Genomic DNA, 22373 nt, shown 5'->3' with positions numbered 1-22373 from the left:
ACTTGAAAGGCTCGGCTAGTACTCCCCAGAATAAAAACTTTAGACAGGTCCTCTCTGTCGCCGACAGCCGAGCCGCCCCCACGAACTCCAAAGCATAATCCTCGATGCTTCGCTCTCCTTGGCAGATGTCGAGGAATCTCCCTGCTGGACCCATATTTGCTGCCTGGATTCTGTCACAGCATGGTAGAGGCAGCGCCGTGGAAAGAACAAGGTCAGGAAGCTGTGTGTACGGTCTACTGTCCATGTCCAGAAAGATATGAAAAACATCTTCAAAGTAGTCCATGTGACATTAGAGAGTCAGTTAGAATTTTTTGAAGCACTGAAAATACATTTTTGTCCAAAAATAGCAAAAACTACTACTTTATTCAGCATTGTCTTCTCTTCCTTGTCTGTTGTGAGAGAGAGTTCAAAACAAAGCAGTTTGTCATATTCGTTTCGCGAATGAATCATTCGATGTAACTGGATCTTTCACCAAATCGAACAGAATCATTTTAAATGGTTTGCGTCTCCAGTCAGTTACTGAACTGCTGTGAAGAGAGAACTGAAGATGAACACCGAGCCGAGCCAGATAACGAACAATAGACTGACTCGTTCACGAGTCAAGAACCGTTTCTGAAGTAATGGCTTCTCCTGCAATTGTTATTTGCACCTCTTGCCCCACGTACAGTTTATCTATCTCTTTCGCAGATGAGGGATTGACATGTGATAAATGCAGGGAAATAGTTAGGCTGACAGAGAAGATTTCAGAATTAGAGACACACATCCAAACTATAATTGAGGACAGTAAGAATGTTAGGGCTCTAGATACAGCTTTGGATGCGTCTAGCTCATGGATTCCTGTACATTGTTCGGTTCCGTCAACAGAGCCCCTGCAGCAGGGCAACTGGGTGACAGTGAGGCAGCATAGTCGTGGGTCAAAACACCACTCTTCTGTTCCTATCAAAACATTAAACAGGTTCTCCCCACTCAGTGATGCACCCACTGAGAAACCTGATGAAAGTGCTCTAGTTATTGGTGATTCTATTGTAAGGAACTTGAATATAGAGACACCAGCCACCATAGTCAAATGTTTACCAGGAGCCAGGGCGCCTGACATCTTGGCAAATTTAAAAGTGCTGGCTAATGCTAAACGTAAATACAGTAAGATTGTTATTCATGCTGGCGCTAATGATGTTTGACTTCGCCAGTCGGAGATCACTAAAAATAACATTAAAGAGGTGTGTGAACTTGCAAGCACGATGTCAGACACTGTAATATGCTCTGATCTGCTCCCTGCTTACCGCTGAAAAGAGATGGTCTTCATCCCTCCTGGGGTGGCGCCACTCTTCTCTCTAGAAATATGGCAAATAGTCTTAGTGTTTATACTTGACTAACTGGGCCCAGGTCAGGAAGCAGACAGACTGGCTAAACCAACCGTCTACTAGCTGTCTCACGTCACAGAGGTCAGTTAATTCTCAGCACATAGAGACTCTTTCACCAAGATATCACACTATAGAGACTGTGTCTGTTCCCCGAACTAGAAAATACAAAAAACGTCCAAACCAAGTTAAGATTAACAATTTAATTTAGGTTCAAGAAATAAAAACAGATGCAATTTGGATAAACAAATGATAAAGCTTGGATTACTGAATATCAGATCCCTTTCTACGAAAACACTTTTTGTAAATAATATGATCACTGATCATAAAATAGATGTGCTCTGTTTGACAGAAACCTGGCTAAAACCTGATTATTACATTATTTTAAATGAGTCCACCCCCCAAGATTACTGTTATAAACATGAGCCACGTCTAAAAGGCAAAGGGGGAGGTGTTGCTTCAATTTATAACAACGTTTTCAGGATTTCTCAGAGGGCAGGCTACAAGAATAACTCGTTTTAAGTAATGGTGCTTCATATAACATTATACAGAGAAACAAATGTTAATGATAAATCCCCTGTTATGTTTGTACTGGCTACTGTATACAGGCCACCAGGGCACCATACAGACTTTATTAAAGAGTTTGGTGATTTTACATCCGAGTTAGTTCTGGCTGCAGATAAAGTTTTAATAGTTGGTGATTTTAATATCCATGTTGATAATGAGAAAGATGCATTGGGATCACCATTTACAGACATTCTGAACTCTTTTGGGGTTAGACAACAGGTTTCAGGACCTACTCATTTTCGAAATCATACTAGATTTACATAGATTGAATACTGTCACATGGAATTGATGCTGATAGTGTTGAAATTATGCAGCCAAGTGATGACATCCCAGATCATTATTTAGTTTTGTGCAAACTTCATATAGCCAAAATTGTAAATTCTACTTCTTGTTACAAGTATGGAACAACTTGATGATGTAGCAGAAACTATGGACTCTCTCTTTTCTAGCACTTTAAATACAGTTGCTCCCTTACGCTTAAGGAAGGTTAAGGAAAACAGTTTGACACCATGGTATAATGAGCACACTCGCACCCCTAAAGAGAGCAGCCCGAAAAATGGAGCGCAGCTGGAGGAAAACAAAACTAGAGGTATTTCGTATTGCTTGGCGGGAAAGTAACCTATCCTACAGAAAAACATTAAAAACTGCTAGATCTGATTATGTTTCTTCTCTTTTAGAAGAAAACAAAAATAACCCCAGGAATTTTTTAATACAGTGGCTAAATTAACGAAAAATAAAGCCTCAACAAGTGTTGACATTTCCCAACACCACAGCAGTAATGAGTTTATGAACTACTTTACTTCTAAAATCGATACTATTAGAGATAAAATTGCAACCATTCAGTCATCAGCTACAGTATCACATCAGAAAGTGCACTATAGACCCCCTGAGGAACAGTTCCACTCATTCTCTACTATAGGAGAGGAAGAAATGTATAAACTTGTTAAATCATCTAAACCAACAACATGTATGTTAGACCCTATACCATCTAAGCTCCTAAAAGAGGTGCTTCCAGTAGTCATAGATCCTCTTCTGACTATTATTAATTCCTAATTTTCATTAGGATATGTCCCCAAACCCTTCAAACTGGCTGTTATTAAGCCTCTCATCAAAAAACCACAACTTGACCCCAAAGAACTAGTTAATTATAGACTGATCTCGAATCTCCCTTTTCTGTCCAAGATACTAGAAAAGGTAGTATCCTCACGATTATTTTCTGTTCAACAGTTAGGAAGGTATTTTTAAGGAATCTTCTCTTTCCATGAGCCAATTGAGGTTATCAACTGCTTGGCTAAACATATTCTTATTTTTTATTTTATGATTTATTTTTTTTGTGCAGCAGAAGAAAGAATCTCATATAGGTTTGGAACAACTTGAGGGTGAGTAAATGATGATACAGTTTTCATTTTTGGTGAACTATTCATTTAATTAGTTGCACAATTTCAGATATCTTTTCTTGCAGAAAAAAGGGGGTCTTCAATGATTTTCAGGGCAAAGACCCCTTAATCTATAACTTTCTAATTTGTGTCTTAATTGTAGGCCATTCAGTGCAAGTGAGCAGAGGGTACTGGTTAATGTTAACTTCTCATTTTCCACTAAATATTTTCCAGTGCTTTGACATTTGTCTGATCGGTCCGCCTCACTCTGATATTAGTGCACGTGTGTTGAAAGATACACCAGTTCCAGAAGAAACAGAATTCCCAGAACTTCCTTGAGAAATGCCAGCGGTTCAGAGGGTTCACTTATGTAACGGCCCTATAGTGAGTTTAGAATGAGTGTGTCAGGTTACGGACTCCTCCTCCTCCTCCTCTCATGGGGAATTACATTTTCTGTAAGTGGCACTTAGTAGTTTGCCATGGTACTAAGCTATTTTTTATATACTATATGTATTTATATGAAGAATTGGTGTAGAATATTTTCATACTTTCTTTGTCCAATAAAATATTTTTTTTTATGAAGTATGTGCAATAGTTTTTGTTGAATAAAAAAAAACTTTTTTTTCAGTTTTTATTTTTATACAAATTCTAGATATATTCCAGTCCTTTTAATGTGTCTTTGATATACATGCTACATGTACTTACTATAGTAATAACAGTTAATTATGCATACTTACAAACAGTTAACCCTTACCCCATAGTAAGTAATTGTTATTAATATAACTCAGTACTTAACAATGACACCTTAAAATAAAGTATTTGCTATAGATTCATTTTTATTTTTCCATTTACTTTCCATAGGATTTACACGCCTTAAAATCAGAGCTTTAAAATAACCCAAGGTTTTCAACGATTGTAATTATTCATGACTCATTACTTATCCTTGTTTGTTAATTGCAAAATGCTCTAAAGTTTAAATAGCACATTTTATTGAAAATATTTATTGCAGAATATGAAAGTAACAGCTAAACAAATTTGTTTAAAACTGAAAAATGCTTGAATGCAGAGAGCTCAAAAACATCCAGATACTGTACTATATAATGGATTCTTACACATGTATATAGAGGGAAAAAAAATACAAAATACTCCTTTTTAAAAAGCAAACCGCACCAACATGTGATGCTACAGAGAGAGAGAAAAAAAACACCCTTATATATGAACATGTTTAATAACCATGCTTAAGCACATGCCTGTTCAAGCAAAAATAAGGTCAAGTCCATAGCGTTGGCTTCCTTCCAACAAGTGTGATGTTTCATGTGTGCAGCTGTTGAAGTAACTTCAACCCTTCAGGTTTAACATAACATCTGCTGATGGCAGCGCACCAATCCTTCACCATTATCAACCGCAGCACATCCAACAGAGGCATGGACTTTGAAATTTGGGTGAATTATTAATTAAAATGTAAGTACATAGTAGTTAAGGCCACTTAATAAAAAGTGGGTACGAACAATTACCATTTTAATTTCTGGGTGAACTATCCCTTTAAACAAAATTATTACTTTTTTGTTTTTTGAGGAAAACATGGCTTGTTTGTACAGTAACCATATACTGTATTTTGTGTCCACACGTTTGACCTGTTTACTGTACATGAGTTCATTGCTTTGACAATCATATATTGAACATATGCCATATCCAAAATACAGTCTATAAATAGTTAAAAACATAGGATAAAAATATAAGAAAAAGGCACCCAAAACTGCAAACATAGGACCCTTTAAAGATCAACTTGAATCATCTTCTGTTGTGCTACATTTGTCATGATTTTTTCCCTATGCATTGGGAATAATGACAAATTAAGCTCTGAAACGGACTAAAACACTGTCGTTACAGTAAAGTACTCCGTATGTGCGTGTGTCCAGACATCTCAATAGCAGCGCAGGCAAACTTTGCAAGTTCGGTGATGCTAACATTCATTTCACTCCTCCTGAGTTTCTTGAGGGGAGTACAGGAGTGTGAACATGTCTTCGATCACCTGCCACAGGCAGCTGTCAAGCGGGAAGTCGTTGTCCACCAGGTTGACGAGGAAGTAGTTGTCGTGGATGTATTGAATGATCATTCGTGAGGGTGACTCGTCCTCGTATAGCTTCGCCCACTGTTCAATCCACAGTGCAAAAGCCTCATCCTGTGGGAACAGACAGAACTGAGCTATGTCTGGAGTCTAGTTCATCTTTTACCATCACTAGCTATGTTTCCATCACCCTATTTTAATGCGCATTTTGAAGTATGGCATGAGAAACAAGTAATGGAAACACCAAATTTCAGATAAAAATCCCTTAATTCGCAAAAAAAAAAAAAAAAGTTTTTAAGCTTGCTTGAGGTGGTTTTTGACTTTTATGGTTGATGCAAAGAATGGGAGATGAAAATGCATTTTGCGAATAAATTCCTCCAAGCGCATCAAAATAGCCAATTGACTTTGCACTATGGGATGGCAAATCTCAACTAACCAGCAGACCGATATCATTCCACAGCATCTGAAATGTTATGGTCATTCGCAAAATGCACAGAAAAGTCTGTCAAAGTATTTCTGTATAATTGCCTCACAGTAATGTTTTACACGACTGCATTCCCAAACAGCGTCATCCACCTCAGAAAGCACAAGTTATTTATTATATATGATTTTTTTTTATATTCAGTAGTTTCACCTACTTTTCGTAGTGAGTTATATCAGGAAGCGACTGTTTTGTTCTCTTTGACTCGTTGGATTGAAACTGCTTGTTCACAAAAGGTGAAAAAACAAACAATTCAAGACCATGTCAAAATGATTTCACTCGTTCTCTCAGACCTGTAGAAAGGCTGAATGTAAATGGAAAAAAGACTAACAACGAGTTTCATGAAATTTTAAGTGACTCTCTTTCTGCCTATCAACGAGTTGCTAAAGCTGCAAAGTGTAGTTATCTTTCTGAGTTAATTTTAAGAATTAGCCCTAAGCCAAATATCCCATTTTCCACAGCTGAATCTGTTCTTCGTCTAACTGTTAATCTGTTTCCTGAGACATCTGTGTCTCTTTGCGAGGACTTTGCAAAACATTTTAATGATAAGATTTCCCAAATTAGATATTTGATGCATCTGTTGGCATACAAATTGCCAGATATTCCAATCACCCCTTCCACCTGTTCTGTCTTTGAGCCTGTAAACTTGAATACTCTGATTGAGATTATGTCTACTCTGAAACCTACTACGTGTCCCCAGGATGTAATTCCTTCACGTTTCCTTGGACAGATTATTGAGACTGTTGGCCCTGTCTATACTGGCACTGTACCTGTCAACTTTAAACTAGCCACGGTGCGGCCTCATCTTAAAAAAAATCAAGTTTGGATCCCACATTACTGGTTAACTTTCATCTTATTTCAAACATGACTTTTTTTCCCCAAAATTTTAAGAAAGTGGTTCTAAATCAACTGCAGTATTATTTGACTATCAATTCAATCTCTGAAAATGTGCAATCTGTTTTTAAATCCTGTCACAGTACGGAGTCAGCTCTTTTAAGAGTTTTGAATGATACTATGCTAATTACTGACTCTGGGCAGTCTATGGCTTTGGTTCTGTTGGACCTCAGTTCTGCCTTTGATTTTAGTTGATCATAATACACTTATATCATGTCTCGAAACGTGTTGGCCTTCAAGGCACTCTGTTGCAATTGTTTCGTTCATATCTCACCAATAGGAGGCATGTTGTTACTATTGGAAACCAATCCTCATCTGAGATATGTTTAAAGTCTGGTGTCCCTCAGGGCTCAATTCTTGGTCCGGTACGGTTTTCTTTATATGCTTCCTTTAGGATCTATTTTTAAAAAGTTTGGGGTCTCTTATCATCTGTATGTTGAAGACACACAAATCTAAATTAATTTAAAGTGCGATAACAAATGGGCTTGTCTCTACGAACTAAAATTGGTCTTTTTGTCTTCTGACAAAGGTGAAGCCATATTTGTCTCTAAAGAAGTCTGAAATGGTTATGCTTGCTTTTGTAACATAAAAATTGGATTACTGCAACTCATTGTATATCGGTACTCCTCAGTCATGTGTTTCTCATCTACACTTGGTTCAGAATGCAGCGGCTCGGCTTCTTTATGGGAAGCACAAACATGAGTATCACACCAGTTTTGATTTCATTGCATTGACTGTCAGTCAAATATAGAATTTGGTTAAATAAAATTTTACTGTTTGTCTATAAATCTCTCCATAATCAATCAATCTGTTTTGTTACATCTATTCACTCAGGCAAGAGCACTCAGATCAGCTGATTCTGGTTTACTGCAAATTCCCAGGGCACGTCTCAAAAACAAGAGCTGATCGTGCCTTTTCTGTTGTTAGCCCTAAGTTGTGTAATAGTCTCCCAATACACATCAGAACTTCCTCTGTGTTTTTATATCCACTCTTAAAACGTATTCCTTCTCTTTGGCATTTCATTTTTTTTTCGACTTGCAATGATCCTTTATTTCAGTGAACCTCATCCATTTTACAGTGCGTTTTATTGTTTATTACCTTGTTGACTTGTTTGTTTTGCATTCTCTGTGCAGCACTTTGGTCGACTTCGGTTGTTTTAAATGTGCTATAAAAATAAACATTGTATTGTTTTATCCAATATTCAAATTTTGCGCAAAAGTTAAATTCCCAACTTTGGATGGAAACCCATGTACTGAGACAATAATAGTGAATGTAAGAGTGCCAGTGGGACAGAGTACAAAAGTAGGTCAATAAGGACTTTGGAAGTGTCACACGTGGATGGGCAAGCTGTCTAAACACAACACAAGTTTGCATTGCTTAGTAACCACCTTGAACACCCTAGCGACCTCTAAGTGGAAAAAGCATCACCTTCCAGTACATAAAGCTGACAGGATCCACGACGGTGGGCTGAATGATCTCTCTGCCGGGGAATATGCCCCATGTCACAGCGTTGGGCTGCATATCATGGGCATTTGTAGTATTCCTGCCCTAAAAAGAAATGATTTCATAATGTCAATATAAAAACTGGAGATTAAGTGATGCAATCTTGCTCTTAAACTGGTATTTACCTGAACGTTGACTATATGGTAGTTCACGCGAGGTTCATATTTCTTCAGCACTTGCAGAAGTGCAGTAACATTTTCACTGGATGTGAAAAATTCCAGGTAAGCCTGTTGATTTCAAAAGGTAAAAAGAAAGATTTTGAAGGAATAATTTCCAAAAGTGAGCCAATTCCAAATGAACCTAAAAGATAATAAACCCCAATATAAACCAACAAATGACCAAGTGCACAGTTCCCACGAAATTTACTGAATTTATTTTAATTTACTGACAGCATAATAATAGCATTTAAAAAATAAAATAAAATAAAATCAATTTTATAAATATAATAAATTTAATTTATTTCAATTAATATTTTTTTTCATAGTTTAGGTCGTAGTTAACCAAAACCACAAAATTATTTCATAATTTATTCACCGTCATGTCGTTCTAAACCTGTATGACTGGAACACAAAATATTATTATATTTGCTGTCCAAAAAGAACAAGAGAAACAAAATAAGTCCATATGATTTCTCTGCTCCATTCAAAGTCGACTGAAGTCACATGATACCTGTATCTTTCTGTGAGGAATCGAATTAAAATAATGCACATTCGATCCTGGTACGTTGCATGTTTGATCAGTGAGAAACAGCTTCTTTTAGTATTGTCAATATACCATTATAGTATTTATTGATATTTTGAAGTTTTTTTTTTTTTTTTTTTTTTACCAGTTTTAGTTTTATAACCCCCACACACATTTTTAGCTATTTTATAACTTAAACATACTAACTGAATTAATACATTATTTTATCCTTATTACAATTTATTTTATTGCAAGTAACAAGACCATTATTTTATAGTTAATATGTTTCGTTTTAGTTAACAATTATAACCAAGAAAGAATGACTACAATGAAACATGTTTATGTTTTTCTATAGAGTTAAACGCAAAGCACAAGATTTTAATGCTTTAAATCTTACAGTGGAAAATGATTTTCACCATTTCAATCCGAAGTATTGGTCGAGAAGGTTTTTTTGTTTGTTTGTTTTACAGCCGATGCTGATATCCTCGAGAGCAGGGTGGCTGATGGCTGTTATAAAGCCGATGCAATTTTACAAATTTGAATACATTTTTAAGAAGTTTTTTTCTTATATATATCGGCCGACTACTAATCAAAAGACTTGTAATACATCGTCATACAGATTACCTTTTTTTCTACATGAATTTGAGCTCAACAATCCAGTCTCCTTTCCCCTTTCATTGTATGGAAAAAGCAGTTTGCTCATTCTTGCAAACATCTTAATTTACATTGCATGACATGAAAGATAATTGAATTTCCATTTTCAAGTAATCTAGTCTTAAATATGTGTGTGCTGACCTTTTGAAATACATATCCCCCCGCAGGGCCCCAGCCCACAATGGGGTCAGATGAGGGTTTGCCGTTAATGTTGGGTTGAGAGTTAATGGTCAGAACCCCTCTGCGGTTCACCTTCTCCAACTCATCCTTCAGCAGGTTGGTCTCCGGAGCCAGAGGATCATCGTTCCACGGCAGACACATGACCTACGCAAGGCAGAAGGATCGCAATCATACATGCAAACTGGAGTAGTGACACACACAGAATGTTGACATGAATGGGGCAGTATGATTTAAAATTGGTTCATATATTGAATAACCATGTGGAAATGTTTTTTTTTTTTTTTTGTATTAAAGGGAAAGTTATTCCAAAATGAAATATTTTGAAAGTGTTTACTCACTTTTAAGTTGTTCTAAACCTACATGAGTTCCTTTCCTCTATTGAGCACAAACAAATTTGAAGAATGTTTTGTAACCAAAATGTTTCTGTCCTCTTTGACTCTTTGATTTTTTTCTCCCCCCATACTGGGAAGCCAATGGCTACCAGCAACTGTTTGGTTTCCAACATTCTTCAAAATATCTTCTCTTGTTTAACAGAGGAAAGAAAGAAAAAAACTTAAGGGTGAATAAATAATCACAAAATGTTTATCTTTAAGTGTTACAAATTAAAATTTTATTAGGAGACTAAACAAACCAAATGTTATGTAACAAAAGAACAACATTAATGAACACAATTGTGACATTACTTGGCAACCGTGTTGTTCCAAACAAACCCCCTTCATTAGTTCTTCCTCCTCTTGACTTGGGTTTGGGTCACATTGTGCTCTATATCTGTGTAGTACTTGATTTTCCTTCACATGAATCAAAAGTCTTATACTGGCTGTACGACTCTACCTTGTGTCCATTGCGGTTGGTTTGGCTGGTGATATAGTTGGTGAAGACTTCATAAACACTCTCCTCGCTCATTAGTTCCTCACCCCACATCTGCAGGAGGGCCTCTTTCGGAGATTTACTCTTCAGGTAGAACAGGTAGTAGTCTGTCAGATCACCAAAGGCTGGTGATGAAGAGTTACCCCTGATAAGATGGCAGACACGTAAATTAAATTTTCTGGCCTCTACACCACACACACAAAAGGTCAGGAAAGAACCATTTCAATGTATGTACCATCTTCCATTGGGAAAGTCATCCCAGTCTTGGGTTCTGTAGATGTAGCTTTTGGGTCGGGAAGCCCAGAAGATTGGCCTGACGTCTTCTACCTTACGCTTCGGATGAGCGCTGACGGCCCAGGGCAGAGGTCGCCTAAAGGTAACAAGATTAATGCAAAGAGGTGACTCTCATGAAGCCTGTCAAAAGCAATTACAGGCCATAATTTTAGCCCAAAAATCAGAAGAAAGTAATTGCTCTTAAAGTAGGATACACCGTCATTTTTGGTCATTCAGATAAGAGTAACATAGCTTTCAAATCTGTAAAGACTCTACGTTTATTTGTGTGCACTCACAATTACAACAAAACTTGCTTTTGTAAAATAATGAAAGCAAACAGGATGTGCTTTCTGCCGTCTCTGTCAATTCCAGTGTATATCTTTCCCTTACAGACATTAAAAATATAAAATAGAGAGATTGCAATATCTACTTTCAAAAGAACAACTCAAATGGAAAACAAATATTCCTAGATTATGTAATCCATATGAAACATGAATACAGGTGCACCACTACAGCAGAGACGAGTCAGTGTCTCCGACTTCATCTCTTAAACCAAGAAAACGAAAGCACTAGTTTATAAAAGGTTAATGCTGTCTACTTACTGTTTTTGATTGACATATTCATAATCATTAGGCTACTTCTGCCGGTGCGCTGTGGCAAGCTTTATGCGAGTGCTTAGCTAATTAGGCTATTATATAATATTATGTTTTAACTACTATTAATAAACGTGCAATTAGTCAACTAATGCTTAAAAAATGACTACTAGTCGACTAGAAAAATCCTCAATTGAGGGTGGCCCTAGTGTGTGTGTATATATATATATATATATATATATATATATATATATATATATATATATATATACATACATACACACACACACACACACACACACACACACACATATATACACACACACACACACACACACACTAGGGTTGTAACGGTATGAGATTTTCACAGTATGATAATCGTCAGAAAATACCACGGTTATAGCTTCACGGTATACGGTATTAAACAATCAAAACAGGTTTTTTTGGGGGGTTGATCAAATGTTTAAAAGCATGTGTTTATTAAAATGTAATTAATCAAAAACAAGAAAATTTTATCATTGATTATTTATTAGTTTAATAACTTATATTTATCATTAATAACTCATACAAATTCATAAATTCTGGTTCAACTTAATTTTTCTGGATTCTGTACTTACGATTTAATACAAATATACTATCAAACATGGTGTTAATGAAAATAAATGCATACAAACTTAATTTAATTGATGTTTTAAAACCTTTATTCTTTTGTTTTGGCAAAGGGCTGCACAACAGAGATTAACTAAATTAAAATGAGGGAGAAATATATTCATTAATGTTTATTTAAATTATTATTTCAGAAGTAGGCTACATTATAGTACAATCATAATTTCTGTCAACTTCTTCAGAGTTAAAAATCAGACTTTTATTTGGACGGGTTGTATTGGAGAAATTTGAGTGTCAATGTATTGTATCAAATAAAATGAAATGATTATTAATTGTTCTGTCAGTGAGGCTCTCCGTGTTTGTGTTCACGTCCTCAGATAGTGAGACAGCATGCACCGTTAAACCTGCCACTTTAAGCCACGCTGGTGCATACTTGTGTATGTAGTACACGACACAAAACGCCGCTCTTTCACAGAGAGACATGCAAAACAAACAGATTATCCTCTATATTTATATACATTGCTTTTGTCATTATTTTACAGCTTTGTTTTTTATTTATTCATCAATCCATCAAATTGCACATTTTATGTGACATCTGCAGAGTAGCTAGCTTCTGTAAATTTATTTTCATGACTGGATTCTCACTCCGCATCACAGAAATCATAATGTTTTAACCTTAAATTTATAAATGGGACATAGCTGTATCTGCACGGGATGATGATGATGTTCTAAATAGGTAAACATGTTCGATGCATTTCCTCGTTTTGCAGCCGCTTTCCAACCACAGTTTTTGCAAACTGTCTACCTTCAAGGACAAATAAGCATTTGTCTTTTCTATATAAAAAGTATTCCCCTTCTAGTGCCAATTTTAACTCCTATTTTGACGTTGGATAGAGATAAGAGATCATGGCCTCTGTATCTGATGTTGTTTCCGCTGTACATGTGGGTGGAGCAAGAAAACAGTTAGGGGGAAAGTTGTTGCCTAGGCCAGGTGAGATTCTGTGTCTTACTTTCTGTCAATACCGTAGATAAGCAAATGTACACGGTCAGATAATCATACAAGACAAACAAATATATAGCATTACATTACTGTAATACAGATCACAGAGTAAGGATAATGGAAGCCTCATAACTCAAAAGGTTGCAAAATAACCAGTATCTGCACACTCAGTTGTGATTTCACATAAACTGGTGTTATTACACCTAAACTTACAGTCTAGATGTGCAGAATCTAATCTACAATTAGGTAAATGAACTACATTACTTGACAAGTAATGCTTTTGTTCCCCCACGATGGGACCAAGGGCCTCAGCGACGCTCTGAGTCAGAGACTTCCAAATCTAAGCCAGATTTAAGAACAGTTATCGAGGCCCGGAAGTCCTCGACAAAGAGATCCTGACACCAGTGGCTTAGGGATCCAGAGGGTAGCCCCAACTGGGGTAGAGCACGGTCCACCTCATTACACGGTGCCCGCCTCACCTCAGTGCCCTCAGGAGGTTGGTCTGCCAACCCTGCCAGAATTTCAGGGTGCAGCGGCCTCCAGTGAGTGCTGCTCCCAGATATTTCCACCCGCGAGCGTAGCGGAGCTGGGATGCTCGCCGCCCCTTCGGGGGCCTCTTACACCAGAGGTCAGTCTCGAGAGACTGATTCCCTTAGTAAATTATTTAGCAAAGTGGAAACTACTGCCAAATGTATCTCATTGGGTCCTGCGTACAATAGAAAAAGGCCACTGCATTCAGTTCGGTCATCCACTGACGAAGTTCAACGGGGTTACACCGACAGTAGTTCTGGCCGGGCCGAGTATGGTTCGCAGATCTAGTCTCACTCCTCGACGGCTCTCCGTGGGAGATACCAATCAGGACAGACATACTCTCACAGGCGCAGGGCACGATAATTCACCCTCGCCCGGAGCTGTGGAAACTGTGGGTGTGGCCCCTGAGGGGGCACAGCTCATAGAATCCTGTCTCTCAACTGAGGTTGTTGAGACCCTCCTCCAATCCAGAGCTCCCTCTATGAGGAAACTGTACGCCCTGAAGTTGAAACTCTTCACCTCATGGTGCAGAGACCGCCAGCTTGACCCTGTTAACTGCCCAGTTGGTACAGTTCTGGAGTTTCTACAAGCTAGGCTCTCTGTTGGGTTAACCCACTCCACCTTAAAGGTGTATGTGGCGGCCATAGCTGCTCACCATGTCCCTTTCAATGATCAGTCAGTGGGTAGACACCCCCTAGTTACACGTTTCCTCCACAGTGCGCTGAGGCTGAGACCTCCAGTACGATCCCGTGTTCCCCCCTGAGATTTGGTTGTGGTTTTAAAGGCTCTTTGTAAAGCTCCATTCGAGCCAATACAAGACATCTCAGATAGACATCTGATGCTTAAAACTGCCCTGTTACTGGCAATCCCCTCACTAAAGAGAGTTGGAGATCTTCAGGCCCTTTCGGTGGCCCTTACTTACCTAGACTTTGCCCCTGGTATGTCCAAAGCATTCTTATACCCTTGAGCGGGATATGTTCCAAAGGTTCCCTCTATTACACCACAACCTATCATACTGCAGGTTTTCTGTCCTCCTCCCTTTCGGGAGCCATACCACAAAAAGCTAAATTTTATGTGTCCAGTGTGAGCACTGGAAGCATACGTCCACAGAGCTGCCCTGTGGAGCAAATCTGACCAATTGCTTGTTTGCTACAGTCCGCCTATAAAGGGTTCTCCTGCCTCCAAGCAGACCCTAAGTCGTTGGATAGTCGAGGCTATCAACGTCTCATATGAGTCCTCTGGTCTTCCCCTTCCTTTGGGGGCCAAGGCTAACTCCACTCGGGGTATGGCGCCCTCTAAGGCCTTCTCAGCAGGTGTGTCCCTCTTGGACATCTGCAATGCTGTGGGGTGGTCCACGCCCTCTACATTTGTCAGATTGTATGACCTTGACATGCGAGCCACTCCGGGCTCTTCTGTTCTCTCGCCTTAGCTGTGCTCTTCGGATACACACTAGGCAGGGATTTGGAAGTCTGGCAGCATGGGCACATCGTCCCCCAAAACGCTCGACGCAGCTCGAGTTCCTGAAAAGGAACATCTCAACATTACGAAATGTAACCCTGTCTCCTTGAAAGAATGAGACGCTGTGTCGCAGAGCCATACTCCCGGCACCCCTGCCGACGCTTGCTTCCCTACTCGAAGCTGAAGCCAGCTGCACGGCACGTGCTTTTATAGCTTCCTGGTCGTTATGTCACCCCGCCCGTGACGTCACGCCCTTCCGTTGGACAGATTGCACACGATATTTAGAGTCGGTCTCATCAGGGACGTTTCCCAAAGCGCTCGACCCTGGGTTACATTCGCAACCTTGAGACGTTTTCGTTTAAAAAAGGTAAATACATTTTTTGTAATTAAAAAAAAAAATCAGTTTAACTTAAATTATATTTGTATGGCCCTGTAAATATTAATGTTTAAATAGCAGTCTTTTTGTGATTTATTATTCACAGACATTTGTCCATATTTAGATATTTTTAGTATTCGCCCAACATTTGCCAACATCCATGTTATTCCATTCTGATATCTGGATTCTGACATAGAAATTAAATGGCTCTACTAAATAAAAGCAATACAGAACTTGAAGCCCCAGTTACAGACCCCATGACATGCCTTCATGTCACGCCATGGTAAAATCAATGTAATGCATAGTCTCTTAGGGTATTTCTTTATTAATCAAGGGCATTGAACTACAATCCATTTTTTATTTGGGCATGTGCCGATTTATCTACAAATGTGAATCAGTAAGTAGTGCATGTATTTCCTGTTAGAAGAAAAAAAAAAGGAGCAGTTTATTGCTTTCTCCGAATGAAGTCACTCACCGGGGATCCTCTGCCCATAAGCCCAGCTGTCTGAGCACTTCCATGGTGGCCACCTCTCTGTTGAGTGTGTAAAAGTGCAGGCCCGGGACCTCACCGCTGGCCAGAAGAACCTTACACATCTCCACCGCCTGATGGATGCCATAGTTGCGAATGGCGGCATCATTGTCCTTAATGGGCTCAATCACCTGCATGATCTCCTCCGGCACTTCCAGTTTGGAGAGTTTGACCAGCTGACGGAGTGAATGATACCCCTGTGCAAACAACGGAGATTCAAACTTTGAAGGATAAAAAAAAAGAAGAGAGAATCAATATGAAGTTTTGTACAGTACATTGAAATCAAAGAGGAATTCACAGACATCTAAACTTCCTCCATAATATTTTCTTAAATGTTTTTTGTACAGTGGTGGCCAAAAGGATTAGAACAATAGTATTTTCATCAGCTAAAACAAGGTTTTAAGCAGTTATTTCTATCTTTTGCTGTAGTGTGTCAGTAGGAAATATCAGTTTACATTTCCAAACATTCATTTAGCCATTAATTGTAATAATCCAGTGAGATTTTTGTCTGAGAGCAGCCAGTGCTCCACACAGAGATCTGATCATCATCAGTTTGTCTGGAATAACATGAAGAAACAGAACAAATGGAGACAGACTCAATCCAGAAGAACTGTGGCAACGTCTCCAAGATGCTTCAAGAAACCTTTCTGCAATAAAAATGGCCTAAATATTAAATAAATAAATAAAAACTACGGTGCTGGCTTATAGATAACCAGTAGTCTCGTCCAGTACCACTACTATGTATGATGTTAGTTTGTACTACAATGTAGTGCAAGAAATACATAAAATCACACCATTGCATAAATTCCAAAACAATCCATTATGTTGTTTGATAAGGTGCATTAAGAGTGGACCTTAATTGGTCTTCTGCAATTACATGACATCAATATGACCAGTGTTTGGTTGATAAAATAATAGGATGACATCCACATTGCTGAGGTGCTGTGATTAGTCAGAGACGGTTTGTGTTCATCTACCTGAATAGGGAATATTCCTGGGAGAATGGGGCAGGTGATGCCAATGGCTCGGCAGTCTTTGACAAATTTGAGGAAGGTTTCTGCCCTGAAGAAGAGCTGGGTGACGATGAAGTGTGCACCAGCATCAACCTTCTCCTTCAGGTGCCTGAGGTCATCTTCGTAGCTCTCCGCCTCTGGGTGGCCCGTGGGGTAACCTATCATTACAGTTGTGATGGGTTTGAACTGGTGAATTTAAGATTTGCATGCAAAGATTACCACGGACAAAGAGATTCTACTTCAATGTAAGTATATGGGTTTTTAGTTGTTGCCAGCTTTATCATCCACCAGGCAATAGCAATTTGGCAAACACCATTAACTGCTTGTCTTTCTAATGCTCACCTGCAACACAGATATCAAAGTAGTCATCGAATTCACAGCGAATGTGTTTGACCAGATCTGTAGCGTAGTTAAAACCGCCATCTTCCTCCACCCAATCTTCCCCAATAGGATCTGCAGAAAAAAAGGAACATTTGATTCACTCATTATGAACGGTGATGGCGGATGGACTTAAGAAATGCAGATTTTTTTTTAAATATTATTTTATTTAGTATCGAAAAGTATCAATAGTTCAAATGTAGTTTGAAATTCAATCCAAGACTATTTTACATGCATTACAGTAAAAAGTCCTAATAGTCAGGGAACCTGCTGCCTTACAAGGTTTTGAAATAGAGCTTATTTGTTTTTGGAAAATGTGTGGTTTGGACCAAAGTAACAGGTTTCAGATCAGTCCCTGTTCATACCTCCTCTCAAGGCCATGATATTCTTGAGGCCGAGCCGCTTGGCTTTATTTAAATGGGCTGATATTTTCTCCTTTGTCTGATTGCAGCATGTCAAATGCAGGACGCTCTCCAGGCCACAGTAATTGACCGCTGTGCTTGCTATCATCATGGAAGATGTTTCTTTATCTGAGCCCGGATCTCCAGCCGGATGCCAAGTGACGTCAATGAAGAGAGGACCTCCAGAACCCATCCGGTCAAATCTAACACCCAAAGAACAAAAAGACCATTCATTCAAAAAACAAATGGCATTCATTTTCGCACAGTAGTAATGAGAATTTACCTAATTTTTAAATGTATCACGAGGCAAAATGAATATACAGCTTCTGGTCATATAATTAGAATAACATCAAAAAGTTTATTTCACTTTTTGATAAAAGTTAATTCCATTCAAAAAGTGAAACTTTATATTCATATTATATTCATTCATTACACACACACTGATATATTTCAAATTGTATTTATTTTCATTTTGATGATTATAACTAAGGGACAACTAAGGGAAATCCCAAATTCAGAATCTCAGAAAATTCGAGTATTGTGAAAAGATTCAATATTGAAGACACCTGGTGCCACACTCTAATCAGCTAATTAACTCAAAACACCTGTAAAGCCTTTAAATGGTCTCTCAGTCTAGTTCTGTAGGCTACACCATCATGAGGAAGACTTGACAGTCTTGTCCAAAAATGATCACTGACACCTTGCACAAGGAGGGCAAGACACAAAGGGTCATTGCAAAAGAGGCTGGCTGTTCACAGAGCTCTGTGTCCAAGCACATTAATAGAGAGGCGAAGGGAAGGAAAAGATGTGGTAGAAAAAATGTGTACAAGCAAAAGGGTTAACCGCACCATGGAGAGGATTGTGAAACAAAACCCACTCAAAAATGTGGGGGAGATTCACAAAGAGTGGACTGCAGCTGGAGTCAGTGCTTCAAGAACCTCTACGCACGACGTATGCGAGACATGGGTTTCAGCTTCGCATTCCTTGTGTCAAGCCACTTTTGAACAACAGACAGCGTCAGAAGCATCTAAAGACAAAAAGGACTGGACTGCTGCTGAGTGGGCCAAAGTTATGTTCTCTGATGTATACAATTTGGATTGTATGTTCACACAATCCAAATTGCTTGAGGTCCAGTGTAAAGTCTCCACAGTCAGTGATGGTGTGGGGTGCCATGTCATCAGCTGGTGTTGGTCCACTGTGTGTTCCGAGGTCTAAGGTCAATGCAGCCATAAACCAGGATGTTTTATAGCACTTCATGATTCCTGCTGCTGACCAACTTAATGGAGATGAAGATTTCATTTTCCAACAGGACTTGGCACCTGCACACATTGCTAAAGCAATGGTATCCCTGTTCTTATTTGCGATATGCCAGACCCAACAATGCAGAAGAGCTGATGGCCACTATCAGAGCAACCTGGGCTCTCATAACACCTGAGCAGTGCCACAGACTGATCGACTCCATCCCTCACCGCATTGCTGCAGTAATTCAGGCAAAAGGAGCCACAACTAAGTACTGAGTGCTGTACATGCTCATACTTTTCATGTTTATACTTTTCAGTTTGCCAAGATTTCTAAAAATCCTTTCTTTGTATTGGTCTTAAGTAAAATTCTAATTTTCTGAGATACTGAATTTGGGATTTTCCTTAGTTGTCAGTTATAATCATCAAAATAAAAAGATAAACATTTGAAATATATCAGTATGTGTGTAATGAATTAATACAATATACAAGGTTTTACTTTTTAAATGGAATTCATTAAATAAATCTACTTTTTGATGATATTCTAATTATATGACCAGCACCTGTATATTCATTATTTTCCTAAAAATTCTACAAACAATACCCATAATGACAACGAGAGAGAGGTTTGTCATTTTGCGTATGATGTGGCAAGCTTTGATCATCAGCATTTGGCAATTATCTGCCATTCTTCTAAACGCCTCTTCACAACTCAAGCACTGTAAGGTTGGATGGGGGCAGACACACATTTTCAGGTTTCTCCAGAAATATAAGATTGGGTTCAAGCCAAGGCTCTGGCTAGGCCACTCAATGACACTTACGGAGTAGTCTATAAGCCACTCTTGCTTTATTTAGAGTCATTCTCCTGTTGGAAGATGAACTTTCTGCCCAGTCTGAGGATCTGAATGCTCTAGCCTTGGTTTTCATTAAGGCGATCTCAATATTTTGGTGCACTGGTCTTTTATTCTACTCCGAGTATTCACCAGTGAGAAACCATTACAGTAAAACAGCACATAATATTACAATAATAGTGTCTTGCATTCTTGCTTAGTCAGCTATAGCATAATGAACGTATCATGTCTGCGTGAACATGGTGTGCAGAGGTATGCAAATACATACAGTGACAGGCAGGCCTATCATAGTCCTCGGACCAAGTGATATGATTGGACCAACATTTTATGCTCCTACACCTCCCACAAACAAAATAAATACCTATAAATACATTAAGACCCTTTAACTTAGTGTGTATGTATATATATTCAGAAATGTATTTAAAAACACACACACACACACACACACACGCACACACACACATATGTATATATATGTGTGTGTGTGTTCCTGTAGATTAAGTGGTAGAGCATTGCGTTAACAATGCTGCAAGGTTTTTGCTTTCCTACCTAGAGATAAGATTGACGGCTCCAGACGCTGTGCGAGGTGGAAAGAACTCCAGGGAAAACCAGTGGTCCCCAGACTCAATCCGGCGCTTCATCTTGTCCCGCAGACGATCGGTGCGGTCGGCGTCCAGTACTGGGGTTGAGCACCTGGAGCTCTCTTTGGAGCTCTCTCCGCTGTTACTGACCCCGCTGGAGTCGCTCTTAGAGGACTGCCAACCGATGTCCACTCTTTGGTTCACCATGTTTCCTGTGCCCAGGGTTACAAATCACCCCACAATACATTAAGCAATATGAGCACATGAATCTAGATTTACTTTTTTAATGTCACCAGACTAATCTGTATAGGAAACTAGGGGAAGGTTTTTTTTTTTTGTATTCCAAACAAATTATATTAAAAGGTTCATCCAAAAAATGTTGTTCTGTCATTAATTTCTTATGCACATGCATCATGATACTCTCCACAATGGCAGCAGATGGGATGAGGAGGAGAAGAATTGTTGAATACATTTATTTTTGTTTTCTTTGCACACAAAAATAATTCTCATAGCTTCATAAAATTTCAGTTGAACCATTGATTTCACATATTTTACTGATGTCCTTGTTATGTTTCTGGGCCTGGAACATTTAAGATGTGTCGTTGTCTAATGTCTATGGAGGATCAGAAAGCTCTTGGATTTCATCAGAAATATTTTAATTTGTGTTCTGAAGATGAACAAAGGTTTTACAGGTTTGGAATGACATAAGGGTGAGTAATTAATGACATTTGTTTGGGTGAACGAACCCTTAAATGAAACTTGCCTCAAGTTGGAATAATAGTTTACTACTTATTTAATACTGCACAGTGACCTCATAAAGTCCTAAGTGTGCAGGATTCAGCTATAATCCTGCAAATAAAAACAATTATTATTATTATTATTATTTTTTTTTTTTGATTATGTAAAGATGTCAGCAGTCTGATAATTTAATAGGTGCAGATGTAATGACTCAGTAGAAATGTCAGTCCCACTGAATTGTGGGACACATTATCCAGAACAGCATGTTCTCATACTGTGCACATGTTATTTGAATATATAAATTGTGTAAAGTCATGTTACATTATTTCAGTAAATTATGTGATAGTAGACATTAGATGATAAATATTTTATTAAATACATTTAGCATTGAAAATGTTGTAAAGTGCCTCTATGAATAAAATGATGATTTTTATTATCACGACTATGATATTTACTGAATGCATTAAGGCTGATGAGTTTATAACGTGCCTTACTTCACATATAAGGTAGACACGTTTGTTCAAAATAATGTTGCTTGTAAATACTCTATATTCAAACAGACAATCAATGCAAGCAATATGTGAAACAAAACAGTAAAACAAATCTATGTGACAAGATAACTCGATTTGATTTTTGCATCTATTTATATTGTTCATATTTCGGGACAAGCGGTTCCGCGTGACTGCACCGGTCCCTTTAATTAGCCTAACCGAGTCCGAGACAGTCACGCCGACCCTGTAATAGTATAAAAACGTCTCTGCTGCTGCATTACCTTCACCCTTTTCCTAATCCTGCAGGAGTTATGAGAGGAGAGTGCAGTCCCAGGGAGGAGCTGTACCCGAGGGCTGCTGTTCAGCGTGTGCACTGCAGCCGCTGCCAGACAGCATGGACGACAATAAAGGGGAAGAAAGACCACGCCTTCTCCATGCGGGCCACGCCTCCTCTAGACCGAAGGACCTTCCCATTGGATGCAGCATCTCCCATCGTGGGTGATTTAAACACAACATATGTAATCATTAATAATTAATGAGCTACACTCGCTGATACGCGCACGTACACGCATAAAGAAAAGAAAAGAAAAGAAAAGAAAAGAAAAGAAAAGAAAAGAAAAGAAAATTCAATCTATTTATCCAAACTGTTGTCTTTCTTTTGAAGCCTTTAAAGGCTTATTTTAATCT

At 38.6% G+C, this 22373-nt stretch overlaps 1 protein-coding gene across 2 annotated transcripts; it reads right to left on the bottom strand.

Moving 5' to 3' along the window:
- Window positions 1–4286: 4286 nt before the first annotated feature.
- LOC127962931 (methylenetetrahydrofolate reductase-like) lies at window positions 4287–22130 on the bottom strand. Of its 2 annotated transcripts, none has more exons than XM_052562542.1 (12): window positions 21968–22130; window positions 20426–20669; window positions 17752–17990; window positions 17351–17461; window positions 16973–17166; window positions 15942–16216; window positions 10865–10999; window positions 10594–10774; window positions 9724–9906; window positions 8373–8474; window positions 8173–8292; window positions 4287–5483 (listed from the first exon to the last, which is right to left on the bottom strand). In XM_052562542.1, the coding sequence occupies exons 2-12, from the start codon at window positions 20662–20664 to the stop codon at window positions 5277–5279; spliced, it is 1986 nt and encodes a 661-aa protein (XP_052418502.1). In that variant the 5' UTR covers window positions 20665–20669; window positions 21968–22130; the 3' UTR covers window positions 4287–5276. The 2 variants fall into 2 exon arrangements, with proteins under 2 accessions (XP_052418502.1, XP_052418503.1); XM_052562543.1 differs by having other exon boundaries at window positions 15942–16192.
- Window positions 22131–22373: the final 243 nt, after the last annotated feature.

This window comes from Carassius gibelio, chromosome B8, assembly GCF_023724105.1.
Source record: "Carassius gibelio isolate Cgi1373 ecotype wild population from Czech Republic chromosome B8, carGib1.2-hapl.c, whole genome shotgun sequence".
Classification (NCBI taxonomy): Eukaryota; Metazoa; Chordata; class Actinopteri; order Cypriniformes; family Cyprinidae; genus Carassius; species Carassius gibelio.
The sequence above is the reverse complement of the archived record's forward strand: the minus strand, read 5'-3'. Positions and strand labels throughout refer to the sequence as shown.

Coding starts and splice junctions, on each gene's coding strand:
- LOC127962931 (XM_052562542.1), bottom strand. CDS start 20,664: ATGGTGAACCAAAGAGTGGACATCGGTTGGCAGTCCTCTAAGAGCGAC. Junction 11,000..15,941: donor TTATGGGCAGAGGATCCCCG/GTGAGTGACTTC, acceptor TGTTACCTTTAG/GCGACCTCTGCCCTGGGCCG. Junction 8,293..8,372: donor ACCATATAGTCAACGTTCAG/GTAAATACCAGT, acceptor ATTTCTTTTTAG/GGCAGGAATACTACAAATGC.